This window comes from Somniosus microcephalus, chromosome 2 (genome assembly GCF_052327205.1).
Source record: "Somniosus microcephalus isolate GS21.2 chromosome 2, FLI_Smic_1.0, whole genome shotgun sequence".
NCBI classification, from domain to species: domain Eukaryota; kingdom Metazoa; phylum Chordata; class Chondrichthyes; order Squaliformes; family Somniosidae; genus Somniosus; species Somniosus microcephalus.
Window position 1 is genome coordinate 320,705,210 of NC_140988.1, and position 24,092 is coordinate 320,729,301.

The 24,092-nt window shown below is 42.2% G+C and overlaps 1 protein-coding gene across 3 annotated transcripts in view; it reads left to right on the forward strand.

The window, feature by feature from the left end:
- Nucleotides 1-21,776, forward strand: part of alpk2 (alpha-kinase 2) — an 85,528-nt gene extending 63,752 nt beyond the window's left edge. The window contains exons 7-14 of one of the 3 annotated variants that reach the window (XM_085974336.1): nucleotides 1,490-1,617; nucleotides 1,716-1,751; nucleotides 2,077-2,139; nucleotides 10,990-11,261; nucleotides 13,321-13,409; nucleotides 14,018-14,235; nucleotides 15,866-15,914; nucleotides 19,346-21,776. In XM_085974336.1, the coding sequence (XP_085830462.1) occupies nucleotides 1,490-1,617; nucleotides 1,716-1,751; nucleotides 2,077-2,139; nucleotides 10,990-11,261; nucleotides 13,321-13,409; nucleotides 14,018-14,235; nucleotides 15,866-15,914; nucleotides 19,346-19,619 (1,129 nt within the window). In that variant the 3' untranslated portion in view covers nucleotides 19,620-21,776. Of the gene's footprint in view, nucleotides 1-1,489; nucleotides 1,618-1,715; nucleotides 1,752-2,076; nucleotides 2,140-10,989; nucleotides 11,262-13,320; nucleotides 13,410-14,017; nucleotides 14,236-15,865; nucleotides 15,915-19,345 lie in introns of those variants that run through there. The other 2 variants (XM_085974323.1, XM_085974329.1) reach the window with 2 other exon arrangements.
- Nucleotides 21,777-24,092: the final 2,316 nt, after the last annotated feature.

The following is a 24,092-nucleotide window of genomic DNA, read 5'->3' on the forward strand; positions in this document are numbered from 1 at the left end:
TGTTGAACTATAATGAAAGGCTCAGTGATTTGAGCAGTCCACTGTCCAATTTTCCTTTTGTGCTGACAGAGCTAATCCTGTTAGTGATAGAAATAAAATTGATCTATCTTTGTTCTGGGCCCTGCAGATCAAGGTAATTGATCGCCACTAATCTGGCATACGTTCTGTTGAGACCTACTGTGGGTGTAATGGTTAGAATTCGCAGGAAACCCTGGGAATTTCCCTGGTCATGCCACCTTGATGTAAGGAGGGACTCCACTCATCATTCACCAGGGTCTAAAGGGCTAGTGCAAATAGGGCAGAACCAGGTTCCACTCCAAATTGCTGCCCACCCTGGCACAAATTTTAATGCTTTCCACCCTCTCTGGGCCCACTGATTTCAGGGCCTTTTTTTAATGATTCTTTATAACAACTCAAAATATTTGGCCCAAGCTTTGGTGAAGAATTTCCAAATGTTGAATATTGTATAAATCGCTTACTAAGTACAAAAGTACAACCTTTTTAAAATGTGTTTATGGGTTCTGGGTGCCACTAGCAAGGCGAGCATTTATTGCCCATCTTTAGTGTCCATGAGAAGATGGTGGTGGGCCTTCTTCACTTGCTAGGCCACTTCAGAGGGCAGTTAAGAGTCAACCAGATTGGTGTGGAAGTGAAGTCACATATAGGCTAGGCTGGTTTCCTTCACTAAAGGACATTAATGAATGAGTTGGTTTTTACAACAGTCTGACGGCATCATGGTCACTTTTACGAGCTTTTCTATTTCCAGTTTTTTTTTTAAACTGAATTCAAATTCTCAACTGCCATAGGTGGGATTTGAACTCGCATTCTCTGGATTATTAGTTCAGGCTTTAGGATTATTAGTCTAGTAACACAACCATTATGTTACCATACCAAACATTTCATGCTTTATATTTTAATATCCTTCTCATCTGCATTCAAATTATTTTGCCATTTGGGGAGCACATGTCTCGTATCTTAGTCATACAACTAAATCTCATTAACAGTTATTAAATGAGATGAAATTCAGCTACTGTCAATAACATTTACAGTTCATGTATGTTATGAGAATGCATAGTTTTTGTGTAAAGTACTTAAAAAATGATCTCGTATACAAATGTACCTTTTTAAAATGTAGAGCTTTAACTATCTTCATTCTGTGATCTTTAAACTATAAGAGAGCACACTTTAAGAGTGCAAATAATTAAACTATAATACTGCTTAGCCACTGTACATCCTCTAGTATGTCACATTGTAAAGAGTAATTAGAATCATTTGTTGCTTACCTCAGCATTTCTAACCCTTTATATTTGTTCAAAAACCTAAAACTACAAATTTGAGAAAATAAGAAAAGAAACAAAATCTGATAGTAAACAGAATTTCTTTTTACAAACTAAAATAATTCCATTCCATTCCATGCTGTTATAAACCATTCCTACCATCACGATTATCGTTATCGAACTTTACCGTCCCAACTGTTTTCAAATTGTAGCGCAGGAGATGACAGCCCAGTCTCCTTGGCAATAGTTCAAACTACTAAGAAAGATCGAGGGTTATATCAGTGCTCCTTGAAGAATATGTATGGAAGTGTGTCCTGTGAGTTTGACTTCACCACTGAAGGTATCAGAAAAAATGGCAAATACCTGATTATTGTTTTACAATAAAATTATGGAAGAGGTGCACATGGAATGATAATCAATTTGTCTTTACTTCTCCAGTTCTGAATGAGCTTCTTAGTTATCAAGTTGTTGAAGGTACTGCCCTTTTTATGTCTACAAATAACATTGTGCATGTTTTATGTAAACTCTTAGTTTGCATACAATATTACAAGTGAATATAATTTAACACCATTTATTGTCTGTCTTAAATAAGCTGCAAGTGACATAAAAACTTTAAATATTAGAATATTTGTTTGTTTAATATAAAATATTACAATTCAAAGCACTGTTTTGACATTTTACAGAATTTTGAACAAGTGAGTTTAAGAGAGTGGCGGTACATGGTTTGAAAAGTAGATAATTGCATACTTTCATGCCACCTGCGTTCATTGATTTTAAACCATTTCTTTTAAATAACTAGAGCAGAGCATCACTGAGTCCATCAATCCTGAAGAACTTCATGCTATCCCTGGGTCAGTGGCAGGTGAGATATTAATGTGTAATGTGATGACATGGTCGGACTTTTTAAAAAATATTAATTTATGGGATGTGGGCGTCGCTGGCAAGGCCAGCACTTATTGCCCATCCCTAATTGCCATTGAGAAGGTGGTGGTGAGCCGCCGCCTTGAACCGCTGCAGTCCGTGTGGTGAAGGTACTCCCACAGTGCTGTTAGGGAGGGAGTTTCAGGATTTTGACCCAGCGACGATGAAGGATCGGCGATATACTTCCAAGTCAGGATGGTGTGTGACTTGGAGGGTAACTTGGACGTGGTGGTGTTCCCATACGCCTGCTACCGTTGTCCTTCTAGGTGGAAGAGATCGCGGGTTTGGGAGGTGCCGCCGAAGAAGACTGCAGATGAATGGAGTGGATAGTAGTATTTGCCACAATCCACCTACATCAAACTGGTTGGGTGCCATGGAGTGCTTCTGTGCTTTCAATTATTTTTTTTTAAGGAAAACAGTATAAAGTCACGTTAAAACACATATACACACACATGTACTTTGACTTGGCAGATTGTTGGTAGTAGAAGTACCAATCTGACACTTTTTAAAAAAACAATGTATTTTTTGTGCTCATTAAAGTGAGGTATGTCAGTGGTGAACAAAAGTATATTGTTCCATCTTGGGGCACCTTATAGCAACATCACGCAATGTGCATGGAGGTATGGTATAGCCCAAATGAACAGTAAAATTCTCTGTACTCTGCCCTATTATTTTATCTTAACTCCAACTTCCACAGAATATCTCTTGCTATGCCAGTGTGATTTCTTTCATTTCCTGCACCAGCCTTATGGCTTCTCTGATGTCATCGTGACCCAATCTGCATATTTAAAGAGGACCCCGCTGCCTTCCTGCGCGTTTCCCGCTCGCCTGCTCAAAAGAGCAGGTTAACATCGGGACACAGCGTGAGGGCAACAGGGTCAGAGCGGCTAAGTCGCTGCCCTCATTTTAACTGCCCCCCCGTGCCTGGTTTCTGCCAGGCAGGGGGAGTTAAAATCGAGGCCATAGTATCACATCTCTCAGGATGTCACATAGAATAAATTATTTTGAATTTAAGCTTCTCTTGTTATATATCTGTAATTTAGTGTAAGTTAGTGCTAAATTGTGGCCAGTTTTGTGCTTGTTGACTCACATCCAGTAGGAACTAATTTGGGACTGTCCGTACTCATTTAACATACTGTTGGCAGAGGGCGAGAGAGAGAGAGAGCGCGAGAGCAGAGGGCCTTCAACTCATCAGTTCAGGCTGGAATTTAAACCCAAGGCAACAGCTGCTTGATTGAGAGAAGCAAGTGTTAAACTGATGAACCAGAAAATATGGAATCCAAATTGTTACCATCTGATGAGAGGCTGGGATTACCTCTCAGTGGTAGATTTAGGGGAGGGGAAGAGAAGGTGTTGCCTAATTAAACTCACAAATCCTGCACTGTGAAGCAAGCCTAAACTGAGACACTGCCATCATTGCACAAATTGCTAAAATATCCCTGATTGACAATTTTCATTAAAGTGATCCTAGAAAAAAAGCACTTAATATTAAAAGGACTACAACTTACAAATTACTATGTAGGGTATATTAGGGTACAAATGCTTAATGCATCCATTCATTTTAAATGGGTTTAAGTCTCCATTAAAACAGATGCCAAAGGAATGTCATGCTATTGTGTGGCACTCATACACGTATAGGAATGTACTGGAATGAAAAAGACCATTGTGGTCAATTCAGTCTGTCCCATTTCTAAGAAATATCACATCCTGAGATATCTCTCAGGCCCTTCATCAAATCTAGTAACTTCCAGCCCTTTCCTTACTTTGACAAGGAATATTTACCTTTATTACTTTAATTTCATTACTACTATTGGCGGCCGTGCCTTCAGCTGCTTCGGCCCTAAGCTCTGGAACTCCCTCACTAAACCTTTCTACCTCCTTTAAGGGAGCTCCTTAAAACCTATCTCATCTGTCCTAATACCTCCTTACGTGGCTCGGTGTCGAATTTTGTTTGATAATGCTCCTGTGAAGCGCCTTGGGATGTTTTACTACATTAAAGGCGCTATATAAATGCAAGTTGTTGTTGTATTGCAATGTGGTAGGAAATAGTGGCGTCCTGCTGATACCAATATTGCACAACATGGCCCTCATGACTTGAACACACTTTACATTTATACAGAAAAGTTGGCCCACCGGTAGTTTGCAGAGTTCAAAATAAAAGAGGGACATTCCACAATGCCCAGTTGCGCATACGCGCGAGTGCACCATAAAGATACAGTTCAAGTACCCCTGGATGATTTGAATCTGTAGCTGCCACTGCTACAAAACTGCCATTTTGTTCAGTTCTTGGTATATCAAGAACAATAAATTGCAGCATTAATGTTCATGAAATTGTGTGTTATTGACTTACACAGTTCACACAGTTTATTATTCTATAGTGGCAAGTGGATTTTGTCGTAGTTTGCGAGTCTAATGTCATAATCAGAATTCTTTGCATTTTTACCACACTTACTAAAATGAAAATAATGAAGTGAAATTAATCTTAAATTGGGAAAAAGAGGGAGTGAAGTGAGCCCATCTGAGGTATTGGGTGCAACATTGGATTAGCATAGCGTTCTTTCACTCATGCAACCAGAGTTTCTTTTATTCTTTTGTCCGATCGCAGCCCTGCCTTCGATCTAGTTTCTTTTCTTTCCAGTTTTGAAGAAGGGTCCAACCCGAAACGTCAACTCAAATTTCTCTCCATGGATGTTGCCTGACCTGCTGAGTTTTTCCAGCATTTTCTGTTGTTATTTCGGATTTCCAACATCTGCAGTATTTTGCTATCGTACTAGTGTTTGGTTCACTGCCACACCTCTTCTAGGAATGCCTACCTTGAAGAAGTTCTGCTCTTCTCTTCGACGGGATCTCCGTTTGGCTCTTCAACCTTGTTCATCTTCATTACTTTCAGTTTCCCTTCTCGTGTTTGATCAGGTATCTGCCAAGACTCGGTTTCACAGCCACATCATTTTCCTCAGCAACTGTCTCCGGTTCCGACTTACTCCACGTGGATTCCAACTAAACTTCCACCCTTCGTGCTTCGGATCCACCCAGGATTACAAATATCTCCAAGATATTCATCGTTCCTTGAACTACTGCTCTCGCTGCATCTTGAGATCCACGCTCAACGCCATGCGGCGCCACATAAACACTCTTGACCTCTCTCTTCAGCAACACCGAAGCACTCTATCTCAAAGCTGTCCGGGTCCACAGTTCCATTTCATCCTTCGACTCATCCGACGCTTCAACAAAAAACTTTTCTTCTTTCCGATGTCAAGGATCGCAAGCTTCATCAACTCTTGGACACCAACGCCCCTCCGGAACCTTCTTCCCCTTCACTTTCCTCTGACCTCCCTTCTCCCAATCCCACCCCCTGCCGCGTTTTCACTATCCCCTCTGACCTTCCACTCTCTGACCCTGAACGATCAGTCCTCAGCAAAGGCCTGAGCTTCATCCCCTTACGCCCCCATCTCAATGAATTTCGAGCTCGGCACGATGTTGAGCTCTTTTTCCGCCGCCTTCGTCTCCGTGCCCACTTCTCTGGCCAGGAGTCTTCCCCCCGCACAACTGACCTTTTCTCCCGCTTGCAGAATTCCCGTTCTACCTGGACCCCTCCCCCTGGCCTCTTACCCTCTCTAGATCTTTTCATCGCTAGCTGCCGCCGTGACATCGGCCGTCTCCATTTCTCTGCTCCCCTCACTCACTCCAACCTACCTCCCTCTGAACTTGCAGCACTCCATTCTCTTAGATCCAACCCTGACATTGTCATTAAACCCGCTGACAAGGGTGGTGCTGTTGTTGTTTGGCGTACTGACCTCTACCTAGCGGAAGCTGAACGCCAACTCTCCGACACCTCCTCCTACCTCCACCTGGACCATGACCCCACTACCGAACATCAAACCACCGTTTCCAAGACTGTCACTGACCTCATCTCCTCTGGAGATCTTCCCCCTGCTGCCACCAACCTCCCGCATAGGAGACTGGTTAAGAAGGTAAGAGCCCATGGGATCCAGGGTGCCTTGGCGCGTTGGATCCTAAACTGGCTGAGTGGCAGGAGGCAGAGGGTGATGGTTGAAGGTTGCTTTTGTGACTGGAAGCCTGTGTCCAGTGGGGTACCTCAGGGATCGGTGCTGGGTCCCTTGTTGTTCGTGATCTACATAAATGATTTGGATGAGAATGTAAAAGGTATGATCAGTAAGTTCGCAGATGACACGAAAATTGGTGGGGTGGTAAATTGCGAGGAGGAAAGCCTCCGGCTACAGGACGATATAAACGGGTTGGTCAGATGGGCGGAAAAGTGGCAAAAATGGAATTTAACCCTGAAAAGTGCGAGGTGATGCATTTTGGACGGACAAATAAGGCAAGGGAATACACAATGAGTGGTAGGACCCTAGGAAGTACAGAGGGTCAGAGGGACCTTGGTGTACATGTACATAGATCCCTGAAGGCAGCGGAGCAGGTAGATAAGGTGGTTAAAAAGGCATATGGGATACTTGCCTTCATTAGCCGAGGCATAGAATATAAGAGCAGGGAGGTTATGATGGAGCTGTACAAAACGCTGGTGAGGCCACAGCTGGAGTACTGTGTGCAGTTCTGGTCGCCTCACTATAGGAAGGATGTGATTGCTTTGGAGAGGGTGCAGAGAAGATTCACCAGGATGTTACCTGGGATGGAGCGCCTCAGCTATGAAGAGAGGCTGGACAGGCTGGGGTTGTTTTCCTTGGAGCAGAGAAGGCTGAGGGGGGACCTGATTGAGGTGTACAAAATGATGAGGGGCATAGATAGGGTAGATAAAGAGGAACTTTTCCCCTTAGTGGGGGGGGTCAATAACAAGGGGGCATAGATTCAGGGTAAGGGGCAGGAGATTTAGAGGGGATTTGAGGAGGAACTTTTTCACCCAGAGGGTGGTTGGAATGTGGAACTCAATGCCTGAAAGGGTGGTAGAGGCAGGAACCCTCACAACATTCAAGAAGCATTTGGATGAGCACTTGAAATGCCATTGCATACAAGGCTATGGACCAAATGCTGGAAAATGGGATTAGACTGGACAGGGATGGATGGGCGGCGCAGACACGATGGGCCGAAGGGCCTCTTTCTGTGCTGTAAAAACTCTGACTCTATAGTTCCCCAACCCCGCACAGCCCGCTTCTACCTCCTTCCCAAGATCCACAAACAGGACTGCCCTGGTAGACCCACCGTTTCAGCCTGTTCTTGCCCTACGGAACTTATCTCTTCCTATCTTGACTCTATCTTTTCTCCCCTTGTCCAGTCTCTTCCCACCTACATCCGCGACTCTTCGGACGCCCTCCGCCACTTTAACAGTTTCCAGTTTCCTGGCCCCAACCGCTTCCTTTTCACCATGGACGTACAATCCCTCTACACCTCCATCCCCCACCCGGATGGCCTGAGGGCGCGCCGCTTCTTCCTTGAACAGAGGCCCGACCAGTCCCCATCCACCACGACCCTCCTCCGCCTGGCTGAACTTGTTCTCACATTGAACAACTTCTCCTTTGACTCCACTCATTTCCTCCAAATCAAAGGTGTTGCCATGGGTACCCGCATGGGTCCTAGCTATGCCTGCCTTTTCGTGGGCTATGTGGAACAATCTTTGTTCCAGTCCTACTCGGGTCCCCTCCTTCACCTCTTTTTCCGATACATTGATGACTGTATCGGTGCCGTTTCCTGCTCTCGCCCCGAACTTGACAATTTCATTCACTTTGCCTCCAATTTCCACCCTTCCCTCACCTTCACATGGTCCATCTTGGACTCTTCCCTTCCCTTCCTCGACTTCTCCGTCTCCATCTCTGGGGATAGGTTATCGACCAATATTCACTACAAGCCCACTGACTCCCACAGCTACCTGGACTACACTTCCTCCCACCCCGCTTCCTGTAAGGATTCTATTCCATTCTCCCAGTTTCTCCGCCTCCGCCGTATCTGCTCCGACGACGCCACCTTCCACACCAGTGCTTCAGACATGTCTTCCTTTTTCTGCAACCGAGGATTCCCCTCTACCGTGGTTGACACTGCCCTCGACCGTGTCAGTTCTATCTCCCGCACTTCTGCCCTCACCCCTGCCCCTCCCTCCTGGAACCACGATAGGGTTCCCCTTGTCCTCACCTTTCACCCCACCAGCCTCCACATTCAACGGATCATCCTCCGGCATTTCCGCTACCTCCAAAGTGATCCCACCACCAAACGTATCTTCCCCTCCCCTCCCCTTTCAGCATTCCGCAGGGACCGTTCCCTCCGAGACACCCTAGTCCACTCCTCTATCACCCCAAACAGCCCTTCCCCTTCGCCTGGCACCTTCCCGTGCAAGCGGAGGAGATGTAACACCTGCCCCTATACCTCCCCCCTTCCCACTGTCCAGGGCCCCAAACACCCCTTCCAGGTGAAACAGCGATTTACTTGTACTTCTCGCAATCTAGTATACTGTATTCGCTGCTCACGATGCGGTCTCCTCTACATTGTGGAGACCAAACACAGATTGCGTGACCGCTTTGCGGAACACCTCCGTTCAGTCCGTAAGGGTGACCCCGAGCTTCCGGTCGCCTGTCATTTTAATTCACCGCTCCATTCCCACTCGGACCTCACCGTCCTTGGCCTCTTGTATTGTTCCACGGAAGCTCAACGTAAACTCGAGGAACAGCACCTCATCTTCCGATTAGGCAGTCTGCAGCCTTCCGGACTCAATATCGAGTTCAACAATTTCAGATCATAAGCTCGGCCCCCATTTCATTTTCTCTTGTAATTGTTCCACTCCTTTCCCCACCCCCCCCCCTTTCCGTTTGTTTCGCTCTCACACCTGGCAGCTATCTTTTGCCCTGCCAGTACACTTTACACCTAATCCCAGCCTATTACCATCTCGTCTAGCTTCTAATCTCTTTTACTTCTTTTGTTTCTTTTATTCTTTTGTCCGATCGCAGCCCTGCCTTCGATCTAGTTTCTTTTCTTTCCAGTTTTGAAGAAGGGTCCAACCCGAAACGTCAACTCAAATTTCTCTCCACGGATGTTGCCTGACCTGCTGAGTTTTTCCAGCATTTTCTGTTGTTATTTCGGATTTCCAACATCTGCAGTATTTTGCTACCAGACTGATGGCTCTCTCTTTGCCAGTTGCACATTTTTAGCCGAAATGGCAACAGACTTGCAGTGAAGACTGTTGATTCAGGTTGAATGGACACATTTATAAAGGAGCTGGATTGGTATCTGTTGAGCAGGTGTAATGAGAGTTATAGAGACATCAGTGGAACACTTCATTTTCTCGCAGGAGAAGGAAATTAATGTTTCTTAAAGCAGAAGATTAACAAATGGTGGGGGAGGGAATAATCATAGATGGACTCTGGATGGAGCAGCTTGATATGCAAAATAGGTTTTTCTCACTCCAGACTTTCTTATGTTCCTAGAGATTAGACATCAGTTTGCAACTCAAAACTGCCCATAATTTTGAACTAATTAACACTAAATAGGCAATCTCACTCAGACAAGCCATAAAGACAGCTGGTGTGGAAAATGTAAATATCATCATGGTGCAGCAAGGGCCGGTTTCATTACATTACATTACAAGCCCATTGATGAGAAATTATTTCCTGTCTTTTGGTTAGCCAAGTGTCTGATGCACATTTTCAAACCAAGCCACCAAAAAAATCAGACTGATAGAAGGCTAAATTCACCAATCCTGCACTTAAAGGGAGCCCGGGTCACAGATAGGACTACAACACTGATACAACCAAGTCTCCAACTCATGTTCCACTTCAAGTGTTGAATCAATGAATTTACCCCAGAGTTTTTGTTTTCCTGTTGTGGAGAGTACACTCTTTGTCAGTAAAGATATCCCTTCTCAACCTAAGTCCAGGGTGCTTAGGCAGCAGTTGGCAAGAGCCAAGCCTTAGAGACCCCCAAGTATGGGCAGAAGTACTGCTGGAGTTGAATCGGCTAAAACCATGTAGCTTATCAGCACAAAGATATGGTAAGCTTTCCACTGCTTATCTAGCTCGGACCACTCAACCTTGTAAACTAATGCCCTGATGGGTAATTGGGAGCTGTGTGGGGAGAATTCCAGCCCCCAGATCCCATCAATGAGCCAGGATGCCAGGAGTGCTACAGTGCCTCCTGATTCAGGTATTGGACTCCTGAGTTTGGCATGGAGGGTTCTGATCTTCCAGCACCATTGAAACTAACTCAGTCTCAAAGAGAGCCCACCTACCTCCCTTTCTCCCCAAGACGAGAGCCATTAGATCACTAGCCCGCTTGTACCAAAAACGTCTCGTGAGAGGCATGCTGAGCAACATAACTTACCATAAAATATGTGAGTGTATTACCACCGCTGTCTTGTCCTTAACTTGACACAGCATGCTCCAGTGAATGATACAGTTAGGCAAGTAGTTGCTGCTGAAGAGTTAGACAAGTAGAGCTTCAGCAGCAACTACTTGCCTAACTGCATCAAATTCATAGCAGGCACCAAACCTTTGATATATGGGCACGTGTTCCCATACCTGACTTACCAGCAGCTGCCATGCCAAGCTTTACACCCTCACCATGATGAGAAAAAATGCAGAGTTTAGTACAGAAAAAAAACTGGCAAGTCTCTCTTGTTTAGCATTAAACTTGATGGTGTCTGTGAGTATCATTGCTTTCCCAGATCTACAGTACAATAAGAGCAAAATCCTCAATGACACTCATGGTTTATTTCTATTACATAGAAATGCTTTATCTTTAATTATATAAATCCACCTCATATTAGACAATCAGCCTACAGTGTCATAGTCAGTACCTCAGATTACAATAACTTTATTTTCTCACTTTTTTTTAGGAGAGAAAATTGAGTTGTTACAGCCCATAGTTGAAAAGGAGCTCATAAATGAGTGTCATTTTGATGTCAAGATGAATGGCAGTATCGCAACAGAAGAATTACATTTTGGTGAAGGATTGCACCGAAAAGCATTTCGGACTAAAGTTATTTATGGCCTTGTGCCTCTGTTTGATTCCGGACACAGCTGTGTCTTAAAAATTCACAATGCCATTTCGTACGGGACGAAAACAAACAGCGAGCTCGTACAACGGAACTATATGCTGGCAGTACAGGTAAAATATACAGACTGACAGAAGGAGGCAGCTCCTTGAAATACTCGATATGAATCATGCAAATGTGCTTCAATAAAATGTTTTTTTAGCATGCACTTAAAAATGACCAAATATAAGCTCTATTGTCAAACTAGAAAAATATTAATTGTACAATACAATGGCCCAGAAATTCGGGTCGGGGGCTTCCCGTGGGTGCAAGCCCCTGACCTGCACTTACCTTGCGCGCCGGCCGTTGAGCTGTGGGCCCCCGTGGGATTCCGATCCTGGGCCTGCTCTAACTGCCGGCGCGCAGTGCTTGCGTATCCCAGGGGCGCAGTTAGTTCGATGCATCCCCTGGGATCACGTGGGCCATGGAGAGCCAATGGTAGCAGGGAATGCTTCATTCATAAGTTTGACAGGAACCTGTCAAACCTATAAATACTATAAGCCCCAAAACATCACTAAATCTTCAAATAAATTTTTTTTTAAATCACATTTTTAAAATAAACTATAAATTACATGAAATAACTATTTTAAACAATAATTTAAATTTTTGAAAAAAATAATTTTATTTTCTAACGGGGCTAAAAATAAACTTACCTTTCTTTAAAGTATTTAAAAATAATAAACCTGTGGAAAAAATGTTTTAATTTTAATTAATTCATCATTTACCTTGTAAAAAGCAGGCCTTGCGACTGCTTTTTACATGTCTAACTTCTGGAGACTTACCTTCCCGGAGAAACCTGGAAAAAAAACGTAAGTTCGATGCGCACGTGCTGCCTCTCCTGCGCACGCGTTCCACCTCTTACACACGTTTTTTCTCTCACCGAATATATCTCAGACATTCTCTCACACAGTTTCTCTTCTTTCACACACACACACACTTAGTGGCTGATTTCTATCCCCTCCAGCGGGTGGGAATGGGGTGGTGGTGCAATGAAATAGCAATGCAGTACTTACTGCCTCGTTGCCATTAACATCCAGATCACCATCTTTATGTTTGGGGCCTTGCATTGGGCAGCCCAGGGAACCGCCGGAAACAGGCAGGAGCCTCAATGGCCCATGAAAATCAGGGAATGATGTCAATAGGACCCTGAATAAATTTTGAAGTACCAATGAGTGGAGTGTGCACTGCTCATTACCACTTGCTGTTCAGCAATCTAACCAGCAGACCCTAAACAGAGCACTGCTCGACGCTCCAAAAAAGTTGAAAACCATGTTTGTAAATGATTTTTGTCGGGTCAGGAGGAGCATTAATGCTCCTCAAAAATCAACCCCCGTGATGCACGCGCCTCCGCAGCCCTCCCTTGAGATGCCCTTCCCCCTCCCCTATAACATAACTGCAACGGATTTCCCACCCCTTCCACTTATCAAGCTGCTCCAAATTGAAAATTGGTCAGGCCTCAAACGATTACCATTGGGTGGGCGGTCAGTGGGCTTGCTCCAACCTTCTTCCACCCGAAGGAAGCGGTCACTCGAAAATTCACCCGACATATACCTCCCCACACACAGGTACACACGTACAGAAGCCCCAGTATTAACCTAATCTGTCGGACGCACATTTTACACCCCGTCCAATGATATGCTTCATTGACTTCAAGAGTTATAGAGCCAAGAGATAATGATAAGCCTCTATAAAACCTTCGTAAGGCCTCAGAGTGCAATATTGACTTCACAATACAGGAAGGATATTGAGGCTCTAGAGAAGGTACAACACAGCTGAAATGTAAGAGATTTAGAACAGAGTGCAGGAGAAACTTCTTCAGACAGTGTTGTGAGCTGTGGAATTCATTTACAGGGTTGAGGCAGAAACTATGTCAACATTCAAGATTAGATTAGATAGGAAAAGGGGTTGAAAGGATATAACAGGGTGGGTAAATGTGATTAGAACTATTTTCTCACATGGAGGGTAAATGGCGACATGGACTGGTTGGGCCAAATGGCCTTTTCCTGTGTTGTATCTTCTATTTTCAATTGATAAAATATCGCTGATAAGGATGGTAACTATAATTATAGCAGAAGTATGACAAATGTCTGTTTCTAATGCAGTGGAGTAAAAAACAGTGTTGTTCATTTTTAGGAATGCCATGTACAGAACGCTGCTCGGCAATATGGCAATATGTTTTCAGCAGAGGGGACATTATTAGAAGGCTTTGGGGAAGCACCTGAGTGAGTAAATGTGTGTTTTGCTTGTCCTGGCCTTAGCTCTCCTCATCTGTGCTATAAAGCCAGGTCCTTATTTACATTACATTTACATTCTGAAAATTGAAGCGAGCATTGTAACTAGAACGGCCATGCCACCATTCTGTACCTGCTATGAAAGTGTATCTGTATAAGCAGAACTGTCTGGACACTTACAGGAGGCATTTTGCCATGGTTTGTAGTTGTCAGTGATTGTTGCACGGTATCTAGCTACTTATTGTAATTTTTTTTTTTTTTAATTCATAATTTTGTGCTCATCAAAGTGAGGTAGGTTAGTTCTGGCGAATGGAACACATTCCCATTTCAGGGTCACTGAGGCCGATTGTAGTGCACACGCTGCCATCCTGGTTGAGAATCAGCTAACTTAGCACAGACTGGGACTGAACCTGGGACCTTTTCACCTGTATGGCTCAGTTACACATTGCAGATCAATTCCTTTAATGGTCATGCTGATTTCTGACCTTACAGTTGACGTGCTTTAGTTACTGTAATTAAATAACAAATGTTTTTGTTACCCAGCAGGCAAGAGGTACATATCCTATACCAAGTGTTACACAATCATGTTTCTTTTCCAGAGTCATTCCCATATATCTAATTCACCGCCCAGTGAACAACATCCCTTATGCAACAGTAGAAGAGGAACTGATAGGGGAGTTTGTTAAGTATTCGGTGAAGGATGGCAGGGAGCTGAATGTTGGTAGAAGAGAATCTGAAGTTGGTCAGAAATGCTGTACATTCCAGCACTGGGTGTATCAGTGGACAGAAGGAAACCTCCTTGTTACAGATATGCAAGGTAAATATGATATATTGCTTTGCAGCCATTTAAAAAAGAGAGGATGCATAATATATATGTGTTCTAGAGATGTGTAGGATGGCCAGAATCTGATCTAGTGATAGTTTAAAATATACTAACTGATCCAATATCAGAATCAGAAATGAAAGGAGTATTATAATTATTGACATGAATCAGTCATTCATGAAAGAAAGACTTATGAAATAATACTGAGCGGCCTACGGGTGGCACTGTCCAGGGAAAGTATAAATACTCGGGCACTGGCCCAGCTTGCGCAGGACATTCTTAACAGGAACTAGTGAAGGACACAACTAGACCTCCATGTTGTAAAACAGTTGATTAAAGCTTTGTTTAATGCTTAGGCCTAGTAGTTTTCTTACGTCAATTATCATAAAATCTTGCAGAAGAACTATCCAATTCGTCCCACCTCCTGCAAATTATTCTTTTTCAAGTATATATCCAATTCCCTTTTGAAAGTTGCTTCCACCACCATTTCAGATAGTGCATTCCAGATCTCCACAACTCGCTGCGTAAAAAAAATTCTCCTCGTCTTTGGTAAAAATGCCAACTTATCCCAAAGTATGTGTCGTTACTTCAATCATGGTAGTTGTACTGTACAGTTTGCCCGATGAGAAGAATTTCAGCTCACTGTCACCATTAAAATTTAACCGGTATTTGGACACAAGTAAGCAGAGCCTTGAGTATGCTCTGTTTTTCTGACCAAAGAGGGATATGGAGCCAACAGTGTAGGTCAGGCCTGACAGCCCAGTATCACTTTAAACAGGTACCAATCTCAAACCAGTACTTGTAGTATAACTGCACCCTGAGAAGACTCCCAGTATACACATGTACTTCTACATTGTTGGGGACCAGCTAATCATTATTATTTCCATAAAAACTTGCTCTCATGTCTCTGTCGCCATATCTATTAAATTGAGGTTGGACCCAAGCTTTATAAGGTGTCAGAATTAATCTAAAAGACTACCCGCTGATAGGTCAGTTAGGAAGCCGCAGACATCGTTATAATTTCACCCCTTGTGGCTGTGTCACACAGTGCAATGTCAACTATCTCCAAGCTTTGACACCTTGCCAAGTGCAGGTGTTCAAAACAAAAACAGAAAATGCTGGAAATACTCAGCTGGTCAGGCAGCATCTGTGGAGAGAGAAACAGAGTTAACGATCCAGCATTTTCTGTTTGTATTTCAGATTTCCAGCATCGGCAGTATTTTGCTTTTGCAGGTATTCAAATCTGGTCTCTCAACCTGTGACTGTGACACATTTACCATAATAACAATACCATACAGTGCGCACTACATTTTATACTTCACATACAGTTAATTCTTAGCTGCCTATTTACTAAAATAAAACTGGAAAAGCATACAGTATTCAGTAGCTGAAAGAGAAAGTTAAGTTAACATTTCAGTTGGAACCTTTCATCAGAGTTCTAATGAAGGATCTCACTCAACTGCAACATTAACCTATCTTTCGGTTTCTGACTAGCTTGCATTATCACCATTTTAGATGTCCAGCATTCGCAGATTTTCATTTTATCTCCACTTATTTAATGACTTTTTCTGCATATTTTACAGAATTTGTAAAAGACATGCTCTTTCCAATTGTTTTCCTGTAGGTGTAGGAATGAAATTAACTGATGTTGGAATAGCAACTTGTAGCAAAGGGTAAGTGAAGAAAATGATGGGCTGTATTATTACAGGAGCTCATTCTCTGTATCTTGATTGGTGATGCTGAAACAGCACATTCTCTGTTGCTAGGCCGATGACATGGTATTGGTAGTAATATTACTGTATGTGACTTGGGGTGAAGGTTTCAACCTGAAATAGTAAAACAAGCAGCCACTATGTTATAACTGCTCGGTTGGGTTGAAATCCCATCATGAATATTATTAACAGAATGAAAGTTTTAATTTTGATTACTTCTCATGTTTAAGTTTGCTTTTGTTGTACAGCGATGAGGAGGAATTTCTTCACCCAGAGAGTGGTGAACCTGTGGAATTCTCTACCACAGAAGGCAGTTGAGGCCAATTCATTAAATATATTCAAGAAGGAGTTAGATATATTTCTTAAGGCTAAAGGGATCAAGGGATATGGGGAGAAGGCAGGGACAGGGTACTGAATTTGGATGATCAGCCATGATCTCATTGAATGGCGGAGTAGGCTTGAGGGGCCGAATGGCCTACTCCTGCTCCTATGTTTCTATGTTTACATCTTGATACAGGAAGACCCTCACTTTCATCCATTTATGGTAAGTGTAAGATTGTCATGATACTTACAGATACACAAACACACTGGTGGATTGGGTACATGTACACTGCAACCCAGATATTGTGGGTTCAAAGCCTGCCTTGGCAAGCTGTGAAATTGAATTCAATAGATCCGATACCAGAAGAAAATGACAATGAAAGCTCCTGGATTGTTGTAAAAACCCAACTGATTCACTAATGGAAGGGAAGGGAACCTGCTACCCCTACCTGGTCTGGCCTACAAGTGACTCCAGTCTCATACCATATGGTTGACTCTTAATACCCTCAGAAGTGGCCTAGCAAACCATTCAGTCAGAAAAACAATCGCTTGCAAGTAGCAATGGACAATAAATGCTGATTGCCAGCGTTGTCCACATCCCGAGGAAAAAAAAGTTTTAATTTATTTAGAAAATATGTACTTCACCTAATGAAAGGTCAGTGATTTTGTACATTTTCATTCTAGTTTGTACTGCTGAGCCATAGAACGTTTGCAGTTATATGCCAGAATCATTATGTTGATTCAAATCCGCCACCCCTCGCAGTCTGGTAAAACTTTACCATACAGTTTTTATTTAATGAAGGCATTGTAGATTTACAGTTGATGGAGATTAAATCATGCACCTGAACACATCAAGCTTTAAAGGACTATACAACTGTAGCTCTAAATATTGCACAAAACATACAACATGTGCAGGTGAAGGAACTACAAATGATTCATGATGTCAAACCACACAATTTGCATATCATTGGTAAAATAACAAAACTTATTTCAACAAAGAGAAGTTACGGCAATTCTTTTTCTGGTGTGGAAAGCCACACGTATGAGAAGCTATAACTAGCCTCCAAAATATTCAGCAGTACCCAGCCAGTAGTGTTTTCCCCCCCTCGCAAGGTCAGACAACTACAGGGTCAGCCCCAGGTCACCCCAAAGCAGGTACAAAATGCCAGCTCCAATTACAATTAATGAAACTGCTCTGGGATGCACACAGTTGACTTCTATAACCTGTAGTACCAGAGTGACACAGAAAGAAAGCACAGGCAATTGACACGCCAGGACTCCACAAGAGTAAAAATAATGTAAATACCAAAGAGATGTATAGTACAAGGAACTATATATATTGCGATGTCTGCTTTCTGTTAAAAAAATAAGGAAAGAGACGAATGGGAGAACACTTTGAACAGTCCAAAGATGTGCAGGTTAGGTTGATTTGGCTATGATAAATTGACCCTTAGTGTTAGGGGATTAAATACATGGGGTTACAGGGATAGGGTGGGATATGTGTCGGTGCAGGCTCGATGGGCCGAAATGGCCTCTATCTGCACTGTAGATTCTGTGATTCTGTGAGATGCTTCCCATAGACTTTATAACATGGAGGAACAGATTCAGACTGGTGAAAGTTAAACTTAACATTGATTCAGAAAGGAGGAGCCCACAAGGAAACTTCAAATAAATTTTAAAAACTTACCTCACTGTACCTCTGCTGGCCCTCGGGCCTGACGGGGAAGGCATCACTGCTCACCCGCTCCGGCCTCAGGTAAAAATTGCAGTTGGGCCCGATGATGTCATCATCAGAGCCCGATTTGCATATTTAAAGAAGGACTCTGCTGGCTTCCGGAGGGTGTGCATTTTGCCTACAATTTAAAATTACAGTTGGCTAGATCAGGTCAGGAAGCAAGTAGCTAAGTCCCTTGCTCCATTGTAACTGCACCCCCCCCCCCCCTCCACCAAATCCGGTTTCTACAAGGTGAGGGGGTTATTGTTCCCATGTGTGGTTCTGGCACATGTCACACATTGTATGGTTCCTGTCACAGTTCATTAACCATCACTGTCTGCCTATATGTTGAAAACAGCGTTATGTGCAACACTGTAGTGGTAATTTAGTTGCAGGATTGCATGTGCCATCAAGTGAATGAACTGTCATTTAGGGGGAGCTGAGTGATGCAGTAAATTGGAATACCTATGAGCTGTTCTCAGGAAGGCCTTTTACAGCGATTCCTTTCACTAAGTTTCCACATTTACGGGGATTATCAGACCGAGGAGAAACTGAGGGTGACAAACACTTTCCCAGAGGGTAAGCTGTTTTGTGGAACGTGCTAAAGCATTTCCCAGTAATCCAATTTACAGCAGCAGCCAGAGAACAGTCTGCGTGCTTTCTGGAAAGAAAAAGAGGGAATATTACACTCATTATTTATGTTCATAAGACTTCAGATTTTTAAAATTTTTGAATTCTGCTGTGTATGGAGAGGAGCGGTCAGAAATAATCGAAGGAATTGAGGGACCATTCTCCCAGATCATGCAAAGTGAAAAAATCCATCAAAGTCTATTCTGAACTTGAGGGTCAGGAATTTGCAGTTTTGACTTTTTTGGGGGTTATTGGCAAAAAATGATTGACCTACCTTGTATTGAGAAAAGTACAAAATGACGCAGGTAGGTTTTGCTGGGCTGGTTTAAAGGAAGGCCATTATACTGACTCAGTCACGAAGTGCAACAGCGCAATTTAGTGGCAGATGAATGGTACTACATGAACAAAATCTCAAGCAATAGCCCCTTAAAGCTGCACATAAGTTTTTTGAAAGACAAAGCTTACGTCTAACCCAATCTGATAGAGTCTAAACCTTCCAAGTCTGTACAGTTCAGTTCCACAAGGGGTGGTACATTTACCAGCCAAGCCATTGTTGGAGTTACACAATTCGTTTTTCCGAAGAACAATTAATACATGGAACATGTCAAAGGGTAAGTTATTGATAAAGAATTAGCAACAAATAGACCTGTTGGTGGCTGCATATGTTAGGGGACCATAGGCAAGGCAGGTCAGTTGTATATCTAATCTCCTGTTTATTCTCTTCCAGATACAAAGGATTTAAAGGGAACTGTTCCGTTTCCTTTATTGATCAGTTCAGAGCTCTCCACCAGTGTAATATGTACTGTAAAATTATGGGTTTGAAATCTCTGAAAGTCTCTCAATACAAGCCTAAAAGGAATCCACCAATGAAGACCCAAGTGTCACAGCCAACCCCACGCTCAACAAAGAAAATTTCACTGAGTCCACGGAGCACAAGAAGGAGCTTTACTTCTCAAGCAAAGAGCATACCTGGAGACAAAACTTTACAGAAACATCTATAAGCCTTTGAAACATTCACTTCTGCTGCAGTATGAGCCCTGTATCTCATTTGTGTTGGTTATATTGTATCACATTGTCAATTATGAAGCTTTTTATCAAACTTATCAATGCAAGTGGAAAAATACAAGGGTAAACTCATCAATCCCACGCATCTAGTAGGGAGCTAAACATGAATGGAGCACAGGTCAAAGAAACTGCACTACATCGTTGTAGCTGTATCTAGGATTCATGCTCCCTTCAAGCTTAGTTCCCCTCTGGGAGCACAAGATCAGTGAATGTACCCTTTGTAGTTCTAAAGTATAATAGCTTCAGTGGTAGAGATGTATGTTAACAAAGTACTGTAATCTGACTAGAAGCATGATGAAGTTTCCTATTACCTGCATGGTATCTGATAAGCAATTAATCTGTCACCTCAAGTCTCCAACTCCTCACTTCATTGCTACCTGTCTTGCACAGTTTTATTGATTCTACTAAGGTCAGTGCTCCTCTGAACTTTATTTTCCCTGCTCCTTCAACCTCCTAGTATGCCATATTACACACTCCTCCTGCTCCCAGCATTCTCCCTGCATTGAAGTAAAGATTCATTGTACCATCTCACGATACTTTTTTCCTCAAAATGCTAGACCTCCTTCCTTCCCTCCCTCCTACTTATTTTAAAATCACAAACTTGGTTTCATCTAATTATTACTTCTTGATTTATCTTCTCCTATTTTTATTTAGCCTTTTTGGTGTCCTGTAGTATGTAACTTGTCCCTTCGCTTAAATTTCTTAATCTAAAAAAAATGGCAAAACCAACTCTGCCTGTGACTTAGATTTAAATGAATGTAACCCAATTGTGAGGTTCTCTGTCCATTTAAGTAGTAGTGTCCTGTAGCAGCATATACAAGGTGAAAAGAAACTCAGCTTATGATAAAATCTTAACTTTATCTTCTGTATATGTGGTATATGGTAAGGCCATTTCCTTTTTCATTTCATTGAGTTTATTTTCATTTTGTGAGGAGAATCTCATGTTAAAGTCCAAGATAGGGGGATAGTGTGATGCTGTGAATTAGTCAACAGGCATGGGGTCAGTTTTCACATGGAAGCTAATCATATCCAGCTCTATCTCTCCACCGCTTTTCGCGACCGTTTGTCTAACATCCGGTCTTGGACGTGCCATGACATCCTCTACATCAGAAAGACTGAAGCCACCATTTTCAGCCCCCTTCATAAACTCCACTCCATTGCCACTAACTTCATCCCCCACCCCAGGCTGAACCAGACCCTACACAACTTTGGCATCCTGTTGTTCCTGAGCTGAGCTTTAAACCTCACATTTTTTCTATCACCAAGGCTGCTTACCTTCCACCTTCATACCATTGCCCACCTCTGCCCATACCTCAGCCTCTCTGCCACTGAAACCCTTATACATTCCATCATCACCCAAGACTCGACTACGCTAATGCTTTCCTTGCTGACCTTCCATTCTCCACCCTCCATAAATTTCAACTTGCCCAAAACTCTGCTGGGAGTTGACGATGAGCAGAGACAGTTACATGGAAAACAAGAGATATAAATTTGATCTTTTTACTCCTGAGCAGTGCCACAGGGAATCAACCAGTTTTACTTGAAAGAATAGCATGCTATATTATTACAAAGAGCGTAGGAAAAAGTAGTTTGGAAGTTTCCCATTGACTTATTATTTATGCTTGATATTTTCAAAGCATCTGTCCGGGTAGGTTTCTGAATATTGATATCAAATGAATTCTCTGTAACTGGATTAAATGCGAGTTATAAATTCTGCTTTCATGCATAACCATATAGTACAATCTCTATTGTTATCACACAGTCAGTAGCGAGCAGATAATTTTATTCAGTTTTGTACATTGGATAACTCCGTTCTACTGGGAGTGTCCAATCACCAGTGTGGCGTGAAAGGTTGCTACTTAAAAAAAAAGAAAAAGGGTTTAATGGGTGTTTTTCTACATATTAGTGATTTTTAATAGGTATGAATGGAAGGATGGTGAAAATGTGTGTTAATCACTGCGTTGAACAGTGGACTGAATATTTTTATTTTACTATATTTTTGATGAAGTAAATGAAATTTGCTAAAACTACTTCTGGATTGTTTTCAGAATTCTAATCAAAGGAAAATGTAATAAATGATGTCCTAATCAGTACATTTGTGATGTGATATCTTTACTCACTGATTACATGCAACCTCCACAATGAGAGCTGCTGTCTATGTTCACTGTGTGTTCAGTTTGTTCACTGATTTTCATTTACATGGTATAACAGGAATCTTAAAAGAGGATTTTTTTGCCTAATAACTTCGTCGTGAGAGCTTTTTAAGAACATAACAAATGCCAGAGCAACGAAACGTCATTCAGCCCTTCAAGCCTGCACTGTCCTGACATTGTGTATCGGTATCCTATGACGAACCCCCTCTGATATGACCAGTTGATACCCTACTTTAGGAAACACTCATTTCTTTCCCTAACCTTCGCTGAAAAACAAATCAAATAATTCTATTAAATATCTCTATAACCTTCACCCCTCCCTACCCTTCTCAACATGTATCAATCCAGGTCCTTTTTACTGGTGCCAATTTAATACTTAATCAGTTACCTTCTCTGGGAATCTGTCCACATATTCACTACCCTGGGAGGAAAAAAGTTTTCTCATCTCTAACTTTGCTTGAGGTTTCTCAATTTTGTCTTGTATCCTCTCATTGCCAAGGTCAATATTTTATTTACTTGCACCTCACCCATACCTTTCATCATGTTGAAGACCCATATCATTACTCACCACAATCTTATTTTCTCCAGTGAAAATACATTTATTCATTGCAATGGATCTCATAGAGTCATAGACCTCTCTTCATAGCTTAGTACCCCAAGAACTAGAATCATCAAAGCCACTCTTCTCCAAACCATTTTTATCTTTGAGGTAAGGGGGTAGAGTTTCCGCTTTGGGCGCAATCAGGAAACAAGGTTTTCCTTGTGGTTCAAGTTTCTGCCTAAACACCTTTGCATAATCACAAATGTAAAATCATAATAGTACGTAATTGTTTATTTTTTCTTTGCATTAAAAAGCATTCATTGATTTATTTAAGAGTGGTAATTCTGGAATATGAAAACCAGTTTTATTAATACAACTGAAAATGGATTTATCACAAAAATATAAGCATTTTTTAATGAGTGTCTAGTCCTCCACCTGTGAGTACCCTGATTTTAAATTACTGAAAATGACTTAAAAATACAATACTTAATCATTTACTAGTTTCATTTGTGTACACTAGTTAGTTTCTTAGTAAAGTAAATATTTTTTAATATGTAAAAACTTTTAAAACGTGCCTGTGCGCCTAAAAAAAAAACAGCTCGCTTTGAAGTCCAAAGATGTGCGGGTTAGGTTGATTGGCCATGATAAAAATTGGCCCTTAGTGTTAGGGGGGATTAAATACGTGGGGTTATGGGGATAGGGCTTGGGTGGGATGGCTGTCGGTGTAGGGACCGGGTGCTAGGGTTTGGATGATCAGCCATGATCTCGTTGAATGGCGGAGCAGGCTCGAAGGGCCGAATGGCCTACTCCTGCTCCTATCTTCTATGTTTCTATGAAGAGCCTCCTCGAACGGCCAACCTCGTTAATTCAATCTGGGGGTGTGGCCAGTTTTGTGGGCAGGGCTGGCTTTGGGAAAATGATTTTTAAACCAGCGTTACGGATTGCCGAAAATCGATTTACGCTTGACGTAACTTACATTTAAAATTCTCTGATCTTTTGCACTGGTTTAGCTGATTTCACTGATTTTGCACTGATAATACTAGTGCAAACTAACGGAAAGTCTACCACAAGATGACCAAAGCTACATACCATATTCCAGAATTGGCCTGGACACATTCAATATAACTTGTTCTGACTTATAGTCCAATGCCCACAAGATGCAACATAGTACCCAATTTGCCTTATTAATAACTGGTTTAGATAAAATCATAAAACTATGCAGCACATAAAGAGGCTATTTGGCCCATCATGCCTGTGCTAGCTCTCTGAAGGAACTATCTGTGATAAAAATAATAACTTCCGGGAAGTTATGTCATCACTTCCTGTGAACTATGAACTATGAACTGTGTACATACCTCACTTCCTGTCATGTGTCACTTCCTGTTGGACTGGTATAAATACTGGTCTGTTCAGTATTGTAAGAGGCTTCTACCAGAGGCATGGTAAAGACCTCTCTTGTATATAGTGTGTTTATAAGTTACTTAAAGCTTACTTTAAAGTTACTTGATGGTAAGTCTCCTTTTTCTTACATCAATTTAAGTAACTTAATATTTACACTGACAAATACTGGACCTTCAGACAAACTCGGAAGTTAAGGATCCAGGGAACCACCCATCATGGAGAAAATCCTTAGACCTATTCGTCTGGACTTGGACCCGAATACACCAGCAGCTGGCAGGGTATGGAAGCATTGGTATCGTACTTTTGAGAATTTT